Source organism: Vulpes vulpes, chromosome 2 (assembly GCF_048418805.1).
Source record: "Vulpes vulpes isolate BD-2025 chromosome 2, VulVul3, whole genome shotgun sequence".
In the NCBI taxonomy this organism is placed as follows: Eukaryota; Metazoa; Chordata; class Mammalia; order Carnivora; family Canidae; genus Vulpes; species Vulpes vulpes.
The window spans coordinates 149,309,670-149,334,204 of NC_132781.1; the positions used below are offsets into that span (position 1 = coordinate 149,309,670).

General features: G+C 45.6%; 2 protein-coding genes across 5 annotated transcripts in view; one reads left to right on the top strand and one right to left on the bottom strand.

Moving 5' to 3' along the window:
* Positions 1-347: 347 nt before the first annotated feature.
* On the top strand, positions 348-8,666 carry FABP3 (fatty acid binding protein 3). Its single transcript, XM_026014314.2, has 4 exons — positions 348-724; positions 4,131-4,303; positions 6,221-6,322; positions 7,700-8,666. The coding sequence occupies exons 1-4, from the start codon at positions 652-654 to the stop codon at positions 7,751-7,753; spliced, it is 402 nt and encodes a 133-aa protein (XP_025870099.1). The 5' UTR covers positions 348-651; the 3' UTR covers positions 7,754-8,666.
* Positions 8,667-8,739: 73 nt separating this feature from the next.
* Positions 8,740-24,535, bottom strand: part of ZCCHC17 (zinc finger CCHC-type containing 17) — a 62,705-nt gene continuing 46,909 nt past the window's right edge. For 2 of the 4 annotated variants that reach the window (XM_026014311.2, XM_072750491.1), the window contains one exon: positions 8,740-9,657. In XM_026014311.2, the coding sequence (XP_025870096.2) occupies positions 9,496-9,657 (162 nt within the window). In that variant the 3' untranslated portion in view covers positions 8,740-9,495. Of the gene's footprint in view, positions 9,658-17,730; positions 17,893-19,060; positions 19,095-24,535 lie in introns of those variants that run through there. The other 2 variants (XM_072750492.1, XM_072750493.1) reach the window with 2 other exon arrangements.

Sequence of the window (24,535 nt, forward strand, 5' to 3'; positions counted from 1 at the left end):
GTGAGACAGCCACTGCTTCCGGAGCCAGCCAGACCGGGCTTGCAGGCTGGGTTCCAATGAACCCTCGCCTCATTTCCTGTGACCTTGCAAGCTCCCCGCTGCGCCTTGGACTCCTCACCTGCAACCTGAGGACCAAGATGCCTGCGCCACGGAGAGCCAGCCGAGCTGTCCCGGCGTGGGCATCAGCCCAAGGGCGTTTCCTTTCACCTCTAGTCTCCCATCTCTGCTCTGACCCCCAGCTCGGGGAGACACTGGGGGACGACGATGTCCGTGGCGCGCGCCCTAGCTCGCGGGCACCGTGCCCCCGGCTGCTTCCTTCTCGGATTGCGAGGAGCGCCTCGAGGCCAGGGAAGGGAGCAGGTCCTGCCAGCGCGGGGCAGGGACTCGGAGGCCGGGCCCCCGCGCTGACGCAGGCGAGCCAGGCGCCACTGTCTGCCCCCTCCCGCCTGGCGGGTCGGGGGATGGGCTGCCAGCTCCCGGCGGGTGAGCGCCAGCCCGAGGCTTCCTATTTCGGGAGCTGCGGGTGTGGGCCACGCCTCGCCACGTGACACCGGGGCTATTTAAGGCGGCAGCGCGGGCTGGGAACCGTGGGTCCTGGAATCCTTGCACGCTTCTTTGTCGCCTGCTTTCTCGGCCTAGCCCAGCCTCACCATGGTGGACGCTTTCGTGGGCACCTGGAAGCTAGTGGACAGCAAGAATTTCGATGACTACATGAAGTCCATTGGTGAGCGTGACTCGGGACCCCGTGCGCGGCCCGGCGCAGCGTTCTGGCGCTAGCTAGTACCCTGCACGCCTGCTGCGTGCGCCCCTGCTGCTCACGGCTGGGGGTAGGGGGACGCCGACAAGGCGGCAGCCTGGGTTAGGGCACGCGGTTAGGGCACGCGAGACCCGTTGGAAGGGGGGCTTTCTGGTCTGAATTCGGCCAGAGGGATTCCCAGGTAGGGAGGGGCAAGGAGGTAGATGTGCCTGCCGGTAGATGTTGGGGCGGGGAGGCGCTTTCGAGGAAGAGGATCTGGAGATAGATGGGTTTGTGTAAGAGCGTCCATCGCAGGAGGTGGGAGGCTAGCCGGAGGAGGAAAAGAGGAGCACGGGTGGTTTTGGGATTGGAAAATGTGAATACAAAAAGGGAATGGGGTGGATGGGGAGTGTACTATGGCATAAAGAAGTGGAAACTCCTAGGAGGAGGGAGATGGAAATAGGGGAACAAGGGGTGAATGGGATATGAGGAGGCGGTGAGATAGGGGCTCCTCACGGTTAGCAACAACCCCTGCCCCTCCATGTTGAACTAGAGAAAGGATGGTTGCTGGAGGATGCCCTCTCACCATCCAGTTTGTGACCTTGTGCTGCAGTGGTGTGTAACCAGGCTTTAATCACTGCCTCGTGGTAGGGCGCCGCAAGAGGACCCATCACCTGCTGGTTCAGCCACTTGTTGGGGTGGGGTCTGGTGGGGAAAACCACTGGGCTCCCAGGGTGCAGCAGGGTCTTGGAGGAAGGCCAAGATCTGCTAAAGACAGAGAGGGTCTTTGATCTAGGAAGGTGTGGTTGTTTGGAATAAAAAATAAAGATTCAGACTCCTTAAACATGAGGCCCTTGGAGATCCCTCCTGTTTGCCTAGTTTGACAGATGGGGAGACTGAGACCCAGAGAGAGAAACTGGTCATATAAACCCCATGGCAGGGCAGATATGAAAACCTAGATTTCTAGATGTGCAGCCCAGAGTAGTTTCCACTATAGACCCTGGGGGTGGGAGTGGTAGGAACTGCTAAACTAATGATTGACCTTGGCCCTTCCCCTCCTCAAATGGGCTTAGATGAAAAAGGTGATACCCTTTCTCTTAATTCCCAGCTATGAGATTATCCTAGTGGCCCAGGCTGGGACAAGGAAACCAGAATATTGTTCATAGTTGAGCTACATTCCATGCCTTCCTACCAGGGAAGGGGGGCTGATTCTGGCAAACACCCAAATAAGGGGTGGGAGACCCACCTCTCCCCTCTGTTCCTAACCCTTTCCTGAAATAGGGACAAGTGTTGACTTTTGAGGTCACAGCTCTCATGCCCCCACCATAGCATGCTGGGTACTATGCCTACTGACTCCCGGAAAGTAGCCACTCTTGGAGCAGCGGGCCCTGGGCAGCTGTTGGGAAGTTGGGATGCCCCTCCTCCCAAAGCGGACATTCCAACTGAAGTCCTGTGTCCCTGAAGTGAGCTGCAACATCCTTACCACACTTGTTCCCTTATTTTGACCAAAGTAAATTTGAGCTACAGGGCTGAGAATACATCCAGCCTGCTTTTCTCCATACACAGATGGAAAGGATGAGAGGTCCATGGAGGAGAAAAGATCATCCTCAGCTCTCTGTAAATAGCTTCCACTTCATTTCTAAGTAAAACCCACTCTTTCTGATCCCCCCAAATTATCAGCCCCATTTTTTGGTCTCATTTTCTCTTGACTCAGTCCCTCACTCACCCCCACAGTGGTTTCCTTTCTCAAACACACCACACCTCTGGGTAGGTCCTTAGCAAACAGAGCTCCTTGTATGGTGACAAGGCCGTCTGTACAGGGGAGTGGGATCAGCCTGACTCACTCTGATAGTTGGGGCTAAGGCCAAATCCCTTACTGGCCAGGGCAGAAGCTGCCCTCGCCCCTCTAGTTTTAGACCAAGCTCCCTCAGGGGGCAGAGAGACGCAGCCTAGTTAGTACCAGTGATCACAGGCCCACCTGGTGGCCTCAGTGCCAGGAGGAAGCACATGCTGGAAGAATGGCCCCGGAGGAAGAATGAACAAGTTCTGGAGCTTAGATTCATACTAGGTCCATCACTCCCCCTCCTCCAAAGTCAAAATCTTTGACTTTGGGCAAAATCACCTTTCTCCAAGCCTAATTTGTAAAGTGGGGAAAATAAAGCTTACTGTTCAGGGCTGTTATGTGTTCTAAGCATTAAGTTGAAAGGACCCATGCGGGACATGGGCTAAGAACCTAGTTTCCAGCAAGTGCGGTGTATGTAGCCTGGCATGCCAGTTCGCCACACTGGGCTGCTTCTGCCTCACCTCTACCCTGTGACACAGCTAACCACAGCTGCTGGGGGCAGAAGGGCAGGCAGTCAATGGGAGGTTGGAGGCAAAAGGCCAGATCACGAGGAAGCTATAACCTGAAGGGGTTAAGGCTTTGCTGTTCTTTCACTCTTGTAGGACACTCAAGGCTTTGCCCAGCAGCCAGGGAAGAGTGCTTTGTTCCGGGATGGGAGGGGGGAGTCCCCTGAGGGCCTCAGACTAGGAGCCAGGGGACCTGGATTCGAGTCCTAACTGCATAGCATCCAGGCCTCTCCTAAAGCTGTACACGGAGACACACACTCCCTTCTGCCTACCTCCTAAGTCCTAGAGAAGAGGACTCGGAAATATCCCGCTGCCATACATAGGGTACAAGTACACCAGTGCGTTTCAAGGCAAAAACTTCCAAAGGTGGGAAATGCTTGTCCCTCAGGCTTTGGAAGGCAAAGTCTGCATTTCTCTTTCCTTAGCCTGTGGCTGGAAAACTCGAGGGTCCGGGAAAGGAGCCCTGTGCTCCATCCTTGGGAGACAGTATAGCTAAGCAGTTGTGTGAATTTCTTCAGTCAAACAGTTCTGGGTTGGAATTCCAGACCTGTGACCCTGGGCTTGAGTGTGAAGTGGAGATAACTACATCGTGCCTTCAAGGGATCCCTGGGTGGCGCAGTGGTTTGGCGCTTGCCTTTGGCCCAGGGCGCAATCCTGGAGACCCGGGATCGAATCCCACATCAGGCTCCCGGTGCATGGAGCCTGCTTCTCCCTCTGCCTATGTCTCTGCCTCTCTCTCTGTGACTATCATAAATAAATAAAAATTAAAAGAAAAAAAAAAAAAAGAAAGTAGCCTGCTCTAATCTCAGATCTGACATGACTTGCTGTGGTATGCCTGTCCCTTTAACTCCTTACACCTCTCATCTGCCCAGTGAAATCAAGTGTCTCTTTGCCACACAGAGCTAACAGGAAAGCCGAATTTAAAAAAGAGCTGGAGTCTCTGGAAGTTCCCGTACTCCACATCCAAGCCTGACAGTTGTGCAGAGATCCTCAACCCTGCCTTTCTGCTCCACTCATATGCTTATCCTCTTCCCCCTGCCCTCAGGTGTGGGTTTTGCTACCAGGCAGGTGGCCAACATGACCAAGCCTACCACAGTCATCGAAATGAATGGGGACACTATCATCATAAAAACACACAGCACCTTCAAGAACACAGAGATCAGCTTCAAGTTAGGGGTGGAATTCGATGAGACAACAGCAGATGACAGGAAGGTCAAGGTGAGTCATGAAAGGGGGTGTAGAGATTGGAGACCTTAAGACTTGGTACCCTATTATTGTACCCTGAGGGGTAGGTGATTTGGGGGGATTGAAATGAACAAGGCGCATAAAGCATGTGTGGTGCTGGGATGCCCCAGCCCTGTCCTCCTGCATTCCTCCCCCCTTCCTTGAGGAGCATCTGGGGCCTTTGGGAGTGGGCAGCACAGAACCAGGATGTTCTTCTGACCTCTCAGTGTCAGCTCCAGCTCCAGCCGGGTGACGTTGTGCATGGCATGCAAGAGCTCTGGGTTTCTTTCCAATCCATAGACGGGAGAGTTATGTGGCCATGGCTGTGACCTCAAGTACTTTAGGAACAATGCCCAGGAGAATTCAGAGCTCTTCCCCCTGAGTGAGCAGGTCATTCTGGCCTCCAGCAGCAAAGGAGGCAGCTAGGGACAAGAGGTGGAGATTACTCAGATGCTTCCTTTTTGCCAACATCCACCTTGGAGGTCTCCTTCCAGGCTTGGCCAGGGAGCCTGAGGAACTATTTCTAATTCTGCTGGCCCGCAGGCAAGAAAAGCTATGTTCTGGAAAGAGCGTTGTCTAAGGTGTGTTTCTGTGTCTTCCCACCAAGACTTAGCCCTCTCCTCCCAAGGAGGGAGGGGACATCCACTTCCAGTCTCAGGGCTTGTCACCCTGTGGTGACTCTGTCTTTGCTGCCCGCCTCAGGCCTCCCAGCCCCTGGGCCAGGCATGGCAGAGAGAGAACTAAGGGACTTGACCTCTAAAGGGAGTCAGTCCCTATAGCAGTATCCTCCAGAAGACCCTATTAGTCAGCCCCTCAGCTGTTTTTGCTTCTTTACAACTGCCTCAAGAAAGACACGATAGGGTCTGGTCTCCTTGTGGAGGAAGCTGGAGCCCTGTCCAGAATCAGTAGGAAGTTGGCAGCAGAGTTGGGATGGTACCAAAGGTATCATTCTACCTTAGAGAAAGGTATCGGCCCTATCACATACGTCTGTGTCCTTGACTAGCTCACCTTTTTGAGGGACAAGAACCCTAATTAAACAGTAGTGCTCTGGGATGCCTAAGCTGAAAATAATCTGTTCTGAATAGACAAAAAGCTTGGGGGAGGGACATGAGTAAGGTGGTAGCAAGGATGAACACCCACTCCTCATGCAGCCCCAAACATATACACAGCCTTCTCAGATTCTCCTACTGAACCTTGCTCAGCCAGGGTCCCCTAGCCTGACCTAGAGCCCCCAAATTCCTAAACAGACGAGATCCAGGAAAGCTGCCAAATGAGAACCAGCTGATGCAGGCTGGCAAAGTCCAGAAGACTAAGTGGGCATCTGACCAGGGCTTTGGAACACTCCAAGGGCATCCGGTCCCTGGACCTGGCAGTTGCTGTCTACTTGTCAGCTGAAAGGGCCACATGATGTGGACCAAGAAGAGGTAGGAATAAAACGTGGGAAGTCTCATTTTCCAATACTTTCCATCCCCAAGGTCTGTTAGATGATATGTGTGGTCACCACTAGGCAAGAGAGTCTCAGGACTCCTCCTCACTGATCTTCCCCAGGGATATAGGATGGTAGGGCTCTAGGGCTATGGGTATCATTTAGAGGATGAGGTAAGTACCCATTCTGAAGGTTGGTAGCACTTCTCAGAGCCAGGCTGTCTGGTTCCACCATATTGCCTGCCTCTCCCTACTTGCCCAATACCTGGAGGCCCTTGCTCCAGTCAGGCAATCCTGGAGCAGAGCTGGAGGTGAATAAGACAGCCTGTGGGGCCAGGTTGGAAATAGGCCACCTGAGCGCTGAGGCTGGCACCATCATTAGTTTGGGGCAGAGGCGGAGTCCTCTGTGGCTCCAATGGCTAGACACCATCTTGTCCCTCAGTCCTGGCTCAGATCACAGCTCAGGCCTCTATCCTCTTTCCACAGTCCACCGTGACGCTGGATGGAGGCAAACTTGTCCATGTTCAGAAGTGGAATGGGCAAGAGACAACACTTGTGCGGGAGCTAGTTGATGGGAAACTCATCCTGGTAAGATGGACAACTCTGGAGCCTCACCCGGTTGGTTACCATTATTGCCCTTTCAGTCAAGCCTGTTGTGAAAGCCAGGGTCTTCCCCTGGGAGTAATCAAAGGTAGAGGCAGGGCTAGGGTGGGATCAGGTAGGAAATTTCTCTGCGGTAGCTTTGTACTCACACAGGCTTGGGTTCAGATCTCAGTTTACAGGCTACATGATAAGTCACCTTCTCCAAGTCCCACTGTAAAATGGGCATTAACACCACCAAGATTGTGGGCTGCTTGGGTGGCAGGAGACCATGGTGCAGAGCACAGGGCATCACAGAGATGGGACAGAGGGCTACCGCAGCTGCTCCACAGCCTTAGTGTCCTCTTGTGTTGCTACCTTGCCCCACCCCAGGAGAGGTAGAAAGCAAGGCCAAACTGGATCACAGGCCCCTAGGAAAGGCTCCCATCTCCTCCCTCAGACTATGCTGCCACATAGAAAGCCTCTGGGCAAGGACAGGCTGGTGATGGTGGGGCAATGACAGTTCAGTCCTTTCCACCTCATTCCAGCCCCATTGACTCTCAGTACCTTCCATGCCTGGCCTACTGCAAGTACCCTGATTGCAGCCTGGGTAGGAAGGGACAACCAGGCTGGCAAATTAGTCTGTTTAAGGACAAACTTGGGGACTTCACTAGAAGAAGGTAGCCATGACTGAACCACCCCCGATCTGAGGCAAAGAGAGCTCAGTCTCTGCCTCCTAATTCTGTAGGATCTCAGGTTTTCGCCCCAGCATCTTCGCTGCAGACCTTCTTGGGCCACTATAACCTGCTCTCTGCCTTCTTGCATCACCATGGGGGTAAGGGGCCCTGCAGACTTTAGAATGAGTTGTTTAGCTTTAGTGGGCCTGTGATATGCAGGACCAGCTACTCACTGGGCAGTCAGACTATGGTGAGACCATGAGCCTGGCTCTATGATGCCAGGCTGGATGATGGTGGCTCAAGGCTCTGGCACTACCCTAATTCAGGGAAGGAATGGAGAATTGGTAGCCTAGCACAGCACTTCCTGGACATTCTTATTCACCTATTTGTCTACGATGTACCAGGCACCATCTGAGGCACTAGAGGAATGGTGCAAGAGAGAGACACCCTGAGATGTTGACCAAGTCAATTCACCTCTCACAGCTCCTTTTCCCAAATCTCTAACAGAGCAATTAAGTGCCCAATTAAACTAAAAGCTTGGTGTAAGTATTTGAAAAAAATACATGTAAAGTACCTGGCATGTAGTAGGTGGTTAATAAATGAATACTACTGGGATGAAGGTAGAAGCTCTCTCCATCAGAATGGAGAGTGCCACAGTACCCTAGGAGCCCTCACCCCTGCCCTAACCTGGCTCTGTCTTTCCTTCCAGACACTTACCCATGGCAGTGCAGTTTGCACTCGTACTTACGAGAAAGATGCATGACCTGCCCACTCCTTCACTGTCTGCTCCTCTGCCAATCGGCTAGCCCTGGACTCAGCACCGGATTGCCTCATTTTTTTTCCTCTGGCATTTTGTATAAATCCGCCTTGGTTGGGTTGGGGAAATTCTTCTGCAGTCAGGTGGCACCAGCCTGGGTCCACTTTTGGCTCCTACTGTGTATGTTTGTTTTTTTAACTGCATCCGAAGGGTGCTCTAAGGTCAATAAAGCAGAGCCAAGGTCACCAAATTGCCTTTTTGCCTTTGGTGACATGACTCTGGGAATCTCGGGTTCCCTGGGTGTCGGAGAACAGGCAGAAATGACTGCCTGAAGGTCACTTAGACGCAGCCCTGCATGAGACTGAAATGGACCGTCTCCAGGACAGTGGTAGCTGGTCACTTGAGACACATAGTAATAAAACAGCTGTACCTACAATTTGCTTTTACACTGCCGCTCCGCATGGCCAAATAAGCTGGTCCAACCTGGAGTAATCAATCAGTGACAGGGTTTCCCCAGGCTCAGCTACTAAACTATCACCTCAGGCCCATTCTGCATTGTATGCCCTTAGGTTTGGAAAGTTGCTCTTTGTAGGATGCTAGGATGCTGTGGTCTCTCTTTCCAATTGAATGTAGGCTCAGGACACAGGATGCAGGCTTGTGCCTTAGAGGTGGGAGCAAATGCCCACTGGCCAAGATGACTGCTAAGCTCCCATCTATGCCCTTGGCCATCCATGGTTCCAAATTCTTACTGGTTCTCTAATCAGCTCTGGGGGAAGAGGTCATCTAATCATATGGAACGGAGGGCTTTTAAGTGATCTCCTAAGAAGGCTGTGACCTGTTGGTGCCTCTGGCTCTGTACTTCATCTGGGCCTCTCTCCAGGATCTGAAGTAACATATTAAATGTTTTTCTGTCAACTAATGCAGACTCAGTGACTTGTAAGTCTGTAAATTACCAAGGAAGAGGGATTATAGCAAAAAGAACATTCAGTAAATTTAAAACCAAACACACTTCCATTTATGCCAGGAATTTAAGCAGAGACCTGAAGTGGAACCAATTGACTCACACAGTAGTAAATACAAAGTAAAGCAATGATCTTGGCTTGAGCTATGTGGTTCAGGGGTCTGGCCGAGTGTCCCACATAAGCTCAGTCGCTGCAAACAATGGTTTTCGGGCTGTCCCTTGTAGCCTGGTAGAATCACACTGGGGGAATGCAGAAAGTGAGCACCACTTCTTACCATGTTCTCCCTCCGCCTGCTGGTCTCCCTCGGCCCCTGTGTCAGACGCCGCAGGGATCACTCACCAATCAGCCCAGGGCAGACCCGACGGCGGGGGGGCCCATCACTGTTCTCCCAACTACAGCCAGACTCGCCTCCACAGCAGTACCTGTGGCTGCAGCCTGGACTCCCGTGTAGGAGTCCCATGAATCTGGCTCTGGCAGTGGCAGCTGGAGAGGGTAATAGGACCTCCTGCTGAATGAAGGAAGTTGAGTGAATGAATGGGTGAGCTGCAGGGGTCACTTGCAAAGGGACCAGGAACGATAAGTTAACAACAACTCATTCAGGCAGATGCTTTGACATCTAACTCCCAAACCTGCCTGCTGCGTAAGGGGAAGCCATCTCCCGTGGGTGAAAAGTCAGTGGGGTGGGAGGCCATATTCACACTACTGAGTCTTTCCCGGAGCCAGGGCTTCAAGTCACAAGGCTCCTGGTTCCTCCTCCTCTCACCACCCCCTCTACTCTTTCCACTCTCACTCCTTGTGTTTCTTCTTGTGCTTCTTCTTCTTCTTCTTCTTCTTTGCTGCCTTGCTGTCTTTTGATGTGTGCCTTGCCCTCTTGCCTGTGTCACTCTCCGAGTCTGAGCTGTCAGAGTCAGACGACTTCCTGTCTCTATGTTTTTTTTTCTTCTTTTCCTGAAAAGAAAATTTAAAAGCAATGTTGCATGTATACATTTAAAGTATCATGGCGTAATCAACAGGAGACCATTTAATAAATTATAAAGCATTAATTAAAAAGAATAAGTTAAGAGGCGCCTGGGGAACTCGGTTGGTTGGGTGTCTGCCTTTAGCTCGGGTCATAATCCCGGAGTCCTGGGATCAAGCCCTGCATCAGGCTCCCCGCTTAGCGGGAAGTCTGCTACTCCCTCTGTCCCTCACCCCGCTCTGCTCTCTCATTCACTCTTTCTCCCTCAAATAAGTAAATCTTAAAAAAAAAAAAAAAAAGAGTAAGTTAAGTCTTCAGGTATTAACAAGACAATATGCCTCAAATGGGTGAAAGGACCAAGTCATGATACAGTATGTATTCTAGATTCTGGTGTGCTTACCATACTACATATGTGTATAATATATATATACACATACACATTTACTCATACCTGTATATATTTAAAATACACAGAAAACAATAGAAAGGACACAAACTGGCAACAAGCTACCTCAAGAATGAATGAATGAATGAATGGAGGAAAGGATGGAGTCTTTTTTTACTTCATATAATTCTGCCAGTTAGATTAAAAAAAAAAGGGCATTTCTACTTTTATTTTTAAAAAGCAGAGGATATTAAAAGGTGGAAGGAAAAAAAAAAGTGGAAGGAGTCCTTAGAGGTCATCCAGTTTACCTGGAGACAGTCCTTAGAGGTCATCCAGTTTACCTGGAGACAGCCCAGGGTCACAAAATAAGGGGGTGAGCGCTCCAGGACTCCACTCTGGTTTCTAGCAGAGCCCGCTGCCAAGGAAAACAGCTGCCATCAATTAGTAAGGCTCCAGCTATGTATCATCTCCAACACAACAACCTTTTAAGATTATACTGATAAAGAGAAAAGCCCAGAAAGAACTTTCTCCAAACTATAACCACCATACTGTGCTGCCAAAGTAATAACACAAACACACAAAAGAAGGGAGGCAGGTTCCTAGGCTTCTGTGTGGGGCTTCAAGCAGCTTTTAAGCAATGCATAACCTTTCCTTTGAATTTCAAATGTTTATACTACCTCAATAAGGTTTCTAACAGAGAGAGATTAGGGGAGAAGAGAGAGACGAAAGCTGAAGAGGCGTGGCTCCTGCTCCCCCTACAGGCTCCTAATCAACACACTGAGAGCTATTCGCTTGCCTGAGTGCTACACAAGGTCTTAGGAAACAGCCATAGGAAAGGAGGGACAGACCACGGAACTCGGCATTAGACCTAGACTTGAGTTCTGGCTCTGCCACTGCCAGTTACTACTCTGTAACTTAGGGCAAGTCATTTTATCTCATGAGGCTCATGAGGCATATGTACTCTCCTCAAATGTAAGATGGAGATGAGAACAGCACCTATGCCACATGTCTGTGGTGAAGATGTAATGAGATGGTATCTGTGGCTCAAGAAGTTGAAAGCCGCTTGCCCCAGATCCCATGGGCAGGGTAGGGGTTTGCATGCACATTACTGGAAATCTCTTGAGTTTTCCTCTGTAGCATATGGCCCCTCCTCCTGTAGAGCAGTGGCAGGCCTTGTGGTACATTGGTCAGTGCCAACGATTTTGGAATAAGAATAAAGTTCAAATTCCAGCTGCCACTTAATAGCTGTGTCACTTGGAATACAGACTTAACTTTAACTTTTTTGTTGTTTCTTTCTTTTTTAAAATATTTTATTTATTTGAGAGAGAGCGAGTGAGCGAACACAAGCAGGGGGAGCAACAGGCAGAGGGAGAGGAAGAAGCAGGCTCCCAGCCAAGCAGGGAGCCCACTGTGGGGCTTGATCCCAGGACCCTGGGATCATTACCTAAGCAAAAGACAGACACTTAACCAACTCAGCCACCCAGGTGCCCCAAGACTTAACTTTTTTGAACCTCTGTTTTCAGTAAACTACAAATAATAAATACTTACTTCAAAGGATGCCATGAGGATTAAACAAGATAAGTATTAATTATCAGGCACTAAGTGCCTGATATACAGCAGGCACTCGGCAGTAGCTTCAAGTATTATTCTATCATTTCAGAGAACTCCCAGAATGTTCTGACCGTCTACCAAGTATCCACAGGAGATGAGTCAAAGTTTTGAGAGGAGATTACACCACAATTCTTTCTTGAAGTCTCCAGTGGAGTAGGAAGAGGGGAACAAAGCTTCCCAGCCCCTATTACCAAGCTGTAGGAAGCACAGCTGGGGGGAGTTGAGAGCTAGCAAATCGCTGGTTTGGCTTATGGCACCATACCTTCCTAATGACAAGATAATGGAAGCCCATCACAGGATATAAGGCCTGGGGAGCCTCACCAGGTTCTGCCCCTGAGGTATAGAGTCTGGCACATGGCCCCTCCAAGCTTGGCCCAGCTTGGATAAATAAATGAGGGAGGAGAGTAGGAATCTTTTTTACATCGAAATAGCACTTTATCAAACTTTCTGCATCCTTTATCTTGTAACAATAATTTGATAAGGCCAAAATCCAGGAATTATTATTCCCATTTTATAGATGAGAAAACTACAACTCAGAGAAGTAAACTGGGGTGATCAAGGCTCAGGTGACAAAACAGTGTGCTTCCTAACTCAGAGTCTGGCATTATTTCCACTTTCCTCCCTCTCGGAGATGCAGGTTCAAGAGGAGAAAAGAGGAAAACAAGTCCTAGGCTGCAATGTGGACTCCAGCTAGAAAGGAGGACTCAGTAAGGGGAGGAGAGGAAATGGCCTTCTAGACCTCAATCTCCATGCAGAAGCCCTTTCACAAGTTGAACAAAGAAAATCTAGTCTTCCAGCAGGTGGCGTTGGTCTCTTCAGCAACTGGGAGTTGGGAGGGGGAGAGATGGAGTAGGAGAGGTGATGACAGCTTCTGGTCCCCTGACTTCATTGGGGAGAAGTAAAACAGAAGATAAAGGGTAAAAAAAAAAAAAACAATTCTGGGTGTGAGCCCCTGCCAGACAAACCAGGAGGGTAATGGGAAAGAAGTCACTACTCAAACTGCTCTCCAGGAAAAACCAATGTCTGGTGACAGCAGCTGGCCCACTCATTTTCTCTTATTCTGCAGCAGGTTAGCAGCAGCCCAGCATGAGAAACACACACACACACACACACACACACAGAACTAGGAAAGGGGAATAACAGCAGCTAACATTTATTAAATACCTAATTTTCTAGATGCTGAACTGGGCACCCTGCACACATACCTCCTCTACCTTTCACAAAAATTCGGTGGATATAATTATCCCTTATCTCCAGGAAAGAAAATGGAACTTCAAAGAGGCTGACTGAGACGAAGTGACTTGCCCACGTGGTAGAACCTGGATCGGACTCAGGCTGGGCCCAAAGTAGATGTTCATTTTAGCCCTGTCTGCATTACAGGTAGCACCTAACTTAGTATCTCCCAATCAAAAGGCACTGATCTTGGCCCAAAATCAATTAAGCAAACATTTATTCATTTTTATTTATTCTTAAGAATTACTCTTCAGGGGCAGCCCGGGTGGCTGAACAGTTTAGCACCACCTTCAGCCCAGGGCCTGATCCTGGGGGCCCAGGATGTGTCAGGCTCCCTGCAGGGAGCCTGGTTCTCACTCTGCCTGTGTCTCTGCCTGCCTCTCTCTCTCCCTCTCTCTCTCTCTCTCATGAATAAATAAATAAATAAAATATATATATTTTTAAATTTATGATAGTCACAGAGAGAGAGAGACACAGGCAGAGGGAGAAGCGGGCTCCATGTACCAGGAGCCCGATGTGGGATTCGATCCCGGGTCTCCAGGATCGCGCCCTGGGCCAAAGGCAGGCGTCAAACCACTGCGCCACCCAGGGATCCCATAAAATATTTTTTTTAAAAAAAAGAGTTACTCTTCAGAAATGACTGATTCTCAAACTGAGAAGTTCACTGGCGTAAACTTTCGGGAAGTAAAACAGAATGTGATTCCTGGATAGAATTTACCTATAATGTACCAGTTTACCATGGCTTGGAAAGGTAAGACCAGAAGAAAAAGGTTTATCAATCAACTCACAAATATTTAATTTTACTACCTACAAAGCACTTTAGAGAACCACAGTTGCATCCAGTGTTTCTTAGGAGACAAGGAAAACACACCAATTTTTAATAGAATTCAGAATACCCACTATCCCAGTGAGTAGTGGAGCCTGACACCATTCCTCCAAACCTGAGCCAACCTCATCAAACCAGGGAAAGAGTAACTCCTTGTAACTATATAGTATATTCATTTAACAAATATTTATTGAGTACCTTTTAAGAGCCAGGAATATCTATTAATTAATCTCTCTTAAAATAGTTGAGTGAAGTCAGAAATCAAAACTAATGAGCCTTCAAGAAACCAATTATCTAATCAAAGATAAAAATTAGGGATGCCTGGGTGGCTCAGTGGTTGAGTGTCTGCCTTCAGCCCAGGGCATGATCCCGGGGTTCCAGGATCGAGTCCCACATCAGGCTCCCTGCAGGAAGCCTGCTTCTCCTTCTGCCTATGTCTTTGCCTCTCTCCCTGTGTCTCTCATGAAAAAATAAATAAAATCTTAAAAAAAAAAAAAGATAAAAACTTATTAAGATACTAGGGAGTCATGGCAGTAATGTAAGAAAAGCACAAAAAAACATGCCATTAACACACAGGGAAAAAACCACCATGTCTGAGGAATCTGAGGCTGGCTTCATGAAAGATATGTAAAGCATTATACTTCTGAAGCATGAATATGGCTTTGGCAGGTAGAATGATGGTGGTAGTGCTGATGGAAGAAGAGAAGTGGGGTGGGGGCCTTCCAGCCAGAGGGAAGACAGAACAAGGCAAATTCTTGAAATATCTTTCAGGGACTGAAAAATCACATTCGGTGTAACTATTTACTATGCACTGGATCCCATCCCTTCTCTTGTACTAAAAAGCCATGGATCAGAGCCCTTCTCTCCTGTATCCCCTCTTCACTGGCTCACCCCCTCTAATAAACAAATAGGCGGTAATAGTTCCCATTGAAAAAAAACCCTCTGAACAACTTTAATCACATTGTCACCCTACTAGTCTACTGAAATAGCTCTTGTCCAAGTTACCAATGACCTCTACGAGGCCAAATCTGTGGTCCTCATTTACTTGATCAAAGAGTCGCATCTTGACACAGTCTATCTTCCATAGAACACAATCCTTCCTAACTTCCACCACATTCTTGTACTTCTCTGCTGACTTCCCTGGCTGTTCCTTTTCAGTCTCCTTTGCTAGGTCGTCCTCACCTCCATAACCTCTATAAGCTGGGACCCTTTGGGGCTCAGGTCCCCCAAGCCCTGCCCTCTCCCTATACTTACTCTCCAGGTGATCTCATATATTTACTTAAATGCTATATGTATGCACTGACTCCCAAATGTGTATCTCTTACCTCTGAACTCCAAACTATACCTCCAACTGCTTACCCTGGGGAGGTGCACATGGATAACTGACAGGCATCTCTATCCCCTCCCACCTCTGCTCCCTTCCAGCTCTCTTTTCTGTCTTCACTTTCTTTCCTTGCCTTCTGACCACCTAGTTTCCACAAAGAGTAATTCTCCCAAAAGAGAATCCAGATCACATCGTCCCTCTGGTCAGACTTCTAATGACATCCATCTCCCTTTAATAGGAGGACAGCTGCAGTCCTTGTTCTCCAGAAGGCCCTCCATGATCTGGTTTCCCCCTAACTTCCTCTTGTTACTCACTTCACTCCAGCTACTCTGGCCTCCTTACTGTTCCTTAAACACATCAAGCTCATTCCCAGCATCTGGCTATTATACTTGCTGAAATAATCTCTTTTCACTTATTGAAAGAACTTGCTTCCTCTCTTCCTCCAAATATCCATCCCAATGACGCTTTGAGAAAGGCCTGCCCTCACCATTCTATCTCCCCTCTACTTTCATTCCAGCACTCTGTAGCTCTCATAATCAAATTCATTTTTCCCCATAGCACTTACCACTAATTGGTGTATTGTATTATTTTGTATTTGCTTACCAGTTGATTGCCTGTGACCCACATTAGAGTGTAAGTGCCATGAAGATAGGGACTTTACCTGTTTTATTCACTACTGAGTTCACTACCTGCAGTGACTAGAACAGAGCTTGGCACATAGATGCTCTTTTAATGAATAAGGTTAAAGAAGAGTTGTGTGTAGGAAGGAACTGGTCAAAGAGGATGCTGGGAAGTTGGGAGAGATTGTGGAGAGTTTTCAAGGAACTCAGACTTTATTCCATAGAAGGGGAATTATGCAAGGCTTTTGAGCAGACTACCCTGAACAACTCTGTGTTCTATCAGAACGGGCCCAGGTCTGACAATCTCTCTCTCAGACAGGCACCTGAGGAAGTTCTCTGGACAAGATAATAAAGCCAGCGCTGCAGCCAAGGGATGACATTCCTGTATCTGTCCTTTTATATATATAGTACAGCAAAGAGTAATTATAGTAGCCACATTAGAAGAAAATTATATTCTGGATTAAGTATAGCTATATATCACTATAATTAGTAGGCAGCCCAATCCTCAATGCACATGCTTTCTCATAAATAGCACTGATTCAGAAAGATCCATGATGGCATACGATAAGTGAAAGAAGCCAGCAATGGACTCAAGGAAAGATTACCCAGGGCTTCACTACAAAAATCTCTATTCCTATTTTACCAACCACTTCATATCCCACTTCCATTTTCAACACACAGTTTCTTCTTGTTCTAATTATGCCCAATAAAAATGACTTACAATTTTCAGACACTTGGACAAAAACTGTCATGATATTGAATGGGTATATAGGACCAGACCAAGGCATACTTGATGTCTGGACAATACGTGCATTCAATACATGTATGTTTGATAAAAAGAGGTGGGGGCCTCAGGGCTATGAGGATCCCATGCTCCTGCCTCTGTTCTTTTCATTATTACCTACCAGTAGTAACAGAAGTCAGTCTCTGTCACTCTCCAAATTGAGGGCGCGTCTCAATGAGTGAAGGATCCAAATTGAGGGCGGGTCTCAATGAGTGAAGGATCTCAATGAGTGTTATGGACACTGTCTCTTCAAAGACAGCTGGTGCAAGCCTATTATGTGCTAGACATTATGTGGAACAGGTGACATCCTTTCTTTGTCCTGGGCCATTTCCTGGGTTTCCCAACATGCGTACTACCTTCTCCAGTCTTAGAAGCTTTATATTAGGGGTGCCTGGGTGGCTCAGTCAGTTAAGCATCTTGGTTTCAGCTCAGATCATGATCTCATGGTCCTGGGATTGAGCCCCACATTGGGCTCTGTGCTCAGTGCAGAGTCTCAGATTATTTCTCCTTCCCCTTCTGGCCTGCCCCGCTTATATACTCTCTCTTTCAGATAAATAAAAATCTTTAAATTTAAAAAAAAAAAAGGCAGCTTTACATTAGACATTCTCTTCACTAGACTGCAAAAAGAAGTGGGACAATGAAGCAGTCTAATAAAGAACCAGAAGTGGAAACCCAGTAGCCCGTTTCTGACTTTCTGGTTCCAGTTCTTTCTGAGGGGCCCAACCACACTTCATTCCCTGTCGATGGATTTCTATGTGATCTAATAACCCCCTTGGAGTGGATGTCTGTCTTTTCCCCCCCAAAAATAGACTGGGTGTTCATCTTTCTCCTCATGATATTAGTTGCTTGAGTGTTATAGGTGTTGTGTATAACCTTTAATTCATGTGACTGGCCTATCACATACATAGGCCTTCCACACACTAGACATTTCTGCTACCCACTAATTTATTTGGCAACATGGACTGCTGAAGGCATTTCCCTTCAAATGAACCTACTCAGTTCCACTTATGGTTCCCAGAGCCAATTAGTTCTGGAACAGGTATCTGAATCTACCTACTCTCACATATCCCAAAACACCCATTTCAAGTACAAGTTCCCATTGGTAAGAAAAAACTAATCTCTTGTTGGAATCAAAGATTCAGAGGACAGTTGGAGGAGCATGTGACGCTTGATCTTCGGTCAAGAGTTTGAGCCCCACATTGGTCTCAGAAATTACTTAAGGAAATTTTTAAAAATTATTTAAAAAAAAGATTTAGAGGGTAAAAGGAAACAGGAGGATCTTTATTTATGGAATCTTTATTTATGGTTGTGAACAGAAATAGATCCACAGAAAAAAAAAGAAATATATCAATAGATAACATCAAATGGTCACTAAGGGTAGCTGGCAACGCAGAAAACTGGCAAAAAGGTGATCATATCATGAGTCCTGATAAATCAAGTACCTACAATGCACAATAGATATGTATGAGGCACTCAATACATATTTGCTGAGTAAATAATTGGAGCACTAAATGAATTAATGGTTTAAGCACAGAAAAGAACACAAGGTTAGCAATCTGAAGCCTGAGTTCTTATTTTAGCTCTATCTCTGGTAGTTGTGTAGCTTTAGGTAAGACCATTTCTCTTCCTCTCCATTTTCCTAATGTGTAAAGTAGAATAATAACCTATTCTGGCTACTTCACAGGAGTGTATACAAGTATATACAAAACAAAATTTAAAAATATGAAGATAGTTTATAAACTGTCAGCACTAAACAAATATAAAGCATAAAAGATCAGAAGGGATTAACAATGAGGAGAAAAGACAATGATGCTAGATGTGATCTTGGTAGAAACGGGGTGGGAAAATCAAGGGAGATGTTTTAAATGTTTCAACTCCCTAGAGCACTTTTCTTTTCTTTTCTTTTTTTTTTTTTTTCCTAGAGCACTTTTCAATCAAAGACAATTCATGAGTTAGAAGTTCAAATACACAAAGGTACTTTAGGACATAATAAGGTATGATTATTGCTGCCATGGCTCATCAGACCATTCCTCTAAGTAAAGAGCAATGGGGAAGCAAAAAAAAAAAAAAAAAAAAAAAAAAAAAAGAGCAATGGGGAGGTAGGATAACAGGTTGACTAAGCAGCTCAGAAAAAGCCTCATATCTAGCAGACCCTCAGTAATTGTTCTGGTGAAAGGAAATACATAGTTCAAAACAGCTTTAGAAATAAAGCAATAATTGGGGCACCTGGGTGACTCAGTGGTTGATGCCTACCTTTCTTTGGCTCAGGTCGTGATCCCGGGGCCCTGGGACTGAGTCCCACATCAGGCTCCCCACAGGGAGCCTGCTTCTCCCTCTGCCTATGTTTCTGCCTCTCTCTCTGTGTCTCTAATGAATAAATATTTTTTAAAAAAATAGAAATAAAACAATAACTAATTGCACCAGATGCATTAAGCAGTGCAAACTAACTAAGAACCAGAAGTGAAATATCCACAGAACTACTTTAGGAATCTGAATCTGAATCTAAAATATCGTTTACTCACTAAAAAGGTTAAAAGAGAATGAACAATCTTTGGAACATATAAATAGAATCGCTGTTAAATATCTAGCTCTATTAAAAAGTCAAATTACCTGTTTGTAGACATGATCCTAAATGCAGAAAATCCTAAAAATTCCATAAAACAATTGTTAGAATTGATAAGTGAATTCAGCAAAATTGCAGGATACAAAATCAACACCCCCAAATCAGTTGCATTTCTATACACTAACAATGAGCAATCCAGAGAGAAAATAAAGAAAATGATTCCACTGACAAAGCATCAAAAAGAATAAACTTAACCAAGGAGGCAAAAAAACTTGTACACTGAACACTACAAAACACTGTTGGCGCCAGTGGCTCAGATGGTTAAGCGTCTGCCTTCAGCTCGGATCATGACCCTGGGGTCCTGGGATGGAGCCCCACATAAAGCTTCCTGTTCAGTGAGGAGGCTGCTTCTCCCTGTGCCTCTGCCCTTCTCCTCAACCTGTGCCCTCTCTCTCTGTCTCTCAAATAAATAAAATCTTTAAAAAAAACCAAAACACTAAACCCACAAAGGAAAAAGAAAAAAAAATGTCCAAAAATAATTAAAACAAAACAAACACTGATGGAAGAAATTAAGAAAAACACAAATAAATGGAAAAATATCCATGTTCGTGGATTGGGAGACTAATATAGTTAAGACGTCAATACCACACAAAGTAATCCATAGACCTGAGGCAATCCTATCAAAATCCCAATAGTATTTTTTGTAGAAATTTTAAAAAATCCATCCTAAAATTCATCTGGAATCTCAAGGGGCCACAAATAATCAAAATAATCTTGAAAAAGAAGAACAAAGTTAGGAGACTGATATTTTCTGATTCTAAAACTTACTACAAAGGTAGAGTAATCAAAATAGTGTGGTATGAGCATAAACACAGATGTACAGACCAATGGAATAGACAGCCAGAACTAAACCCTCACATATATCATCATTAAATGATTTCAACAATGCCGCAAGACCAGTAAGTAGGGAAAGGACAGTTCTTTTAAAAAACTGGTACTGGGAAAACTATAGAATCACATGCAAAAAATAAATAAATGAATAAAAATGAAGTTGGAGCCACATCATATACAAAAAACAAAACAAAACAAAACAAAACACCTCAAAATGGATCAAAGACCTAAATGTACGAGTTAAAACTATAAAGTCCGGGACACCTGGGTGGCTCAATGGCTGAGCGTCTGCCTTTGGCTCAGATCATGATCCCAAAGTCCCAGGATTGAGTCCTGTATCAGGCTCCCCAGAGGAAGCCTGCTTCTCCCTCTGTCTATGTCTCTGCCTCTCTCTCTGTGTCTCTCATGAATAAATAAATAAACTCTTTAACAAAAACAAAACAAAACAAAACTATAAAACTCTTGGAAGAAAACAGAGAGTGAAAGATTCATGACATTGAATTTGACAATGGTTTCTTGAGTATGACGTTGAAAGCATAGGAAACATAGGAAAAAATAGGTAAGTTGGACTTCAACAAAATTAACATTTTTGTGCATCAAAACACACAATCACAAGAATGTACTTAACACTACTGGGCAAAGCCACTTAAAAGTGGCTAACATGGTAAATTTCAGTGTATTTTTTAAAAATGTAAATCTGGAATAAAAACAGGACACTACGGGGATCCCTGGGTGGCTCAGAGGTTTGGCGCCTGCCTTTGGCCCAGGACGCGATCCTGGAGTCCCGAGATCAAGTCCCACGTAGGGCCGTAGGGCTCTCAGCATGGAGAGATACTGCTTCTCCCTCCTCCTGTGTCTCTGCCTCTCTCTCTCTCTCCGTAGGGCCGTAGGGCTCTCAGCATGGAGAGATACTGCTTCTCCCTCCTCCTGTGTCTCTGCCTCTCTCTCTCTCTCTATCATAAATAAATAATAAACAAACAAATAAATAAATCTTTAAAAAAAAAAACCAAAAAACACAGGACACTAGCCCAAGTGGCTCAGAGGTTTAGTGCCACCTTCAGCCCTGGACCTGATCCTGGAGACCCGGGATTGAGTCCCACGTCGGGGTCCCCTGCATGGGGCCTGCTTCTCCCTCTGCCTGTGTCTCTGCCTCCCTCTCTCTGGGTCTCTCATGAATAAATAAATAAAATCTTAAAAAAAAAAAAAACAGGACACTATCAACAGAGTAAGGCAATTCACAGAATGGAAGAAAATATTTGCAAGAAGTCAGGTATCTAATCAAGGATTGGTATCTAGACTATATAACAAACTTCTTGAACCTAGGGTCTACTCGGACCCAGTCTCTGACCACGAAGCCTCTGTTTTTAAGCATCAGCCCCTCGTGGTTGACATGCACTGGCTGTACTGTATGTCACCCCGGTGCTCAGAGTTTTATATGCATCCTCATCCTAACAACCTTATGAGGTAGATGCTTATGATTCCTATTTTACAAATAGGGAAACAGATTCAGAGAAGTTAGTAATTAGACTAAGTTCCACAGCGAGGAGGTGGCTGAGCTGAGATCAGAACCTGGGCAATATGTCGCACAGTCAGGTTCTTAACTCTACTACCTCCCCAAATCCCTCTGTAACCACCTGACATAATACTATCTAGCACTACAAATGAGCATTATAAGATGGTGGCAAAAATGGAAAGAGGCTTAAGACAAAGTAAAAAAAATAGGAGAAAAACATACATAGATTTTTATTGCATCTAGGTAAAACTGCATCTGAAAACAGCTGGTAGAAAATACGTGTCCCAACAGTACAGATCCTGGTAAAGTAGTGTGGTTATGGGTTACCTCTCTTTTGTACATTTCAATAATGAGGTTATAAATAGTGGAAACTTTCCTTTTCCCTCTTTAAATCAAGTCCTCAGACCTCTACGAAGAAGGCTCTAGAAACATTAGCATGAAAAGTAAAAGTATGTCCAAGCTCTGTGTTCAAAAATAAGCAATCCACTGCAGGATGGGTCTGGCGCTGCCTCTGGGAGGGAGCTGGTCTAAATCTGGCAATGCCGAAGGTTTGCAGAGGTCTCTGGAAGCAGTGCTTAAAGTAGGTAGGGGCTTTTGTAAATTTATATTTCTTTGGTTCACAGGAGAATAGTACCAAACTAAAATAATATCCCCACTATTCTAAATCAGTGTTTTCCACATGCCAATCATTCCTATAATATTGCCACAATTTTATTCCATGTGTTTACAACTGCTAACTTTTTACTTAAAATTTTTTTTAAGACTTATGTATATATTTTGAGAAAGAGAGCATGTACAGGGGGAGGGGCAGAAGGAGAGGGAGAAAGAATCTAGAGCAGACTCCCCACTGACTGAGGAACCTGACACAGGGCTCAGTCCCAGGACCATGAGATCATGACTTGAGCTAAAATCAAGAGTCAATGCTTAACTAACTGAGCCACCCAAGCACCTCTTAAAATTTTTCTTAAAATTTGATTTCTTTTTACTTTAAGAAGTTTTACTTAAAAAAAAAAAAAGTTTTACTTAAAAGGGAACTTTATAACAACAACTATAAACAGAAAGCCTACATCCCATGCTTTAAGTAGAAGGTAATGATAAAAATAAATATATAAAAAAGACAAAACAATGCTTTGGCTAGATATAATTTACTGCCTGCTAAAAGCAGTAGTTGGTGGGGCTAGACAGTTTGTTTTCACAGGAGGCAGTTTGGATTTTATTTTAAGTACAGTGGAAAATCACTGAAGGATTTTAAATAGGAAGACACGTGGTCTGATTGGATCTTAACAACCCTCTCTTGGAAATTTTTTTTAAAATGAGAAAAGACACAGAAGAACTGAACAACTAACTGAACAATACCATCATCCACTTTTACCTAAATAACAATCGCCAAACCCTACACCCTAATGGAATCCTTGTGCACTACTGACAGGAGTGTGAAATGATGTAGTCACTATGAAACACACAGTACAGTGTTTCCTCAAAAAAAAAAAAAAAAAAAAATCAGAACAGAATTACCACATAACCCTGCAACTCCAATTCTGGGTATATACCCAAAGGAATCGAAAGTAGGTTTTGAAACATTTGTACAACTATGCTCATAATGGCATTAATTATTATAGCCAAAAGGTGGAAGGAACCCAAGGTGAACACATGTATGGATAAGCAAATGTAGTGTGTGCACATAGCAAACTATTACTCAGTCTCACAAGGGAAGGAAGATACCCATGCAATAACATGGATGACTCCTCAGTACACTTTACGAAGTCAAATAAGCCAGTCACAAAAAGACGAACGTGTTATTCCACTTATAGGAGGTACCTAAGAGTCTAAATCATAGAGACAGAAAGTCATGTGGAATTGTCTAAAGTTTCTAGACATAAAAGATTCCATTTTCCTTTCCAAACTGACGGACTCTTGAACAGAGACAGAAGCAGGAAGTGCGGGAATCCCTGGATGGCTCAGCGGTTTAGCACCTGCCTTCGGCCCAGGGCATGATCCTGGAGACCCGGGATCGAGTCCCACATCAGGCTTCCTGCCTGGAACCTGCTTCTTCCTCTGCCTATGTCTCTGCCTCTCTCTCTCTCTCTGTCTCTCATGAATAAATAAATAAAATCTTGAAGAAAAAAAAAAAAGCAGCAGTGCTGTACAAGCAGTTGCTCATAACATTTCAATAGAGCAACTGGTATGCGGATCACATGAGGACAGTGAAATTATTACATACCAGCGACAGTTTTACTTGACAGCACTGATAAAATAATCGAGAAGATAGGAATCAGAAGTGGCTCAGCCACTCAGCACCAAACTAGGAGGGTTCTGTCTTCTTTTCTTCATCTAACTTATGGAACTACCCCTTTCCTTTTCTCTCAAAAAAACCCCTGGCTTTGCCTAAATGAGTGAGGCAAATCCGTGGTCCCCGAATTACAATTCTGAGATCCCAAATAAAGACCTTTGTTCTTTTTCAGTTTGGCCTCCTTTTCTCAGTTGATGGTAGAATGGTGGTTCCCAGATGCCAGGGAAGGAGAACGAGTAGATAGTGTATAATGGGGACAGCTTCAGTTTTGCAAAATGAAGAATTCTGGAGATGGATGGTGGTGACAATTACACAACAATCTAAATTCATTTAATGCCAAAGAATTGCACACTTAAAAATGGTTAAGGGGCACCTGGGTGGTGCAGTAGGTTAAGCACCGACTTTTGGTTTCGGCTCAGGTCACAATCTCAGGGTTGTGAGATCAAGCCCCTTATGGGGCTCTGCCCTCAGCATGGAGTCTGCTTGATATTCTCTCTCCCTCTGCCCCTCCCATTCATGAGTTTTCTCTCTAAATAAATAAATATCTACACACACACACACACACACACACACACACAAAGGTTAAGATGGTGAGTGCCTCGCAGGCTCAGGTGGTCAGGAGTTCAACTCTTGATTTCAGCTCAGGTCCTGATGGGTAGTAAGAGCAAGCCCTGTATTAGGCTCCAGGCCCAGCAGGGAGTCTGCTTGAGATTCCCTCCTTCTGCCCCTCCCATACACGCATGCATGAGCACTCTCTATCTAAAGTAAAATAAATATTTAAAAAAAGAATGAAAAAATAAATAAATAAAAAATAAATAAATAAAAAAA

Excerpts from the sequence above, each read along its gene's own strand:
- FABP3 (XM_026014314.2), top strand. The coding sequence starts at position 652 with ATGGTGGACGCTTTCGTGGGCACCTGGAAGCTAGTGGACAGCAAGAAT. Across the intron at positions 725-4,130 it reads TGACTACATGAAGTCCATTG|GTGTGGGTTTTGCTACCAGG; the intron begins GTGAGCGTGACT and ends CCCTGCCCTCAG. Across the intron at positions 6,323-7,699 it reads TTGATGGGAAACTCATCCTG|ACACTTACCCATGGCAGTGC; the intron begins GTAAGATGGACA and ends CTTTCCTTCCAG.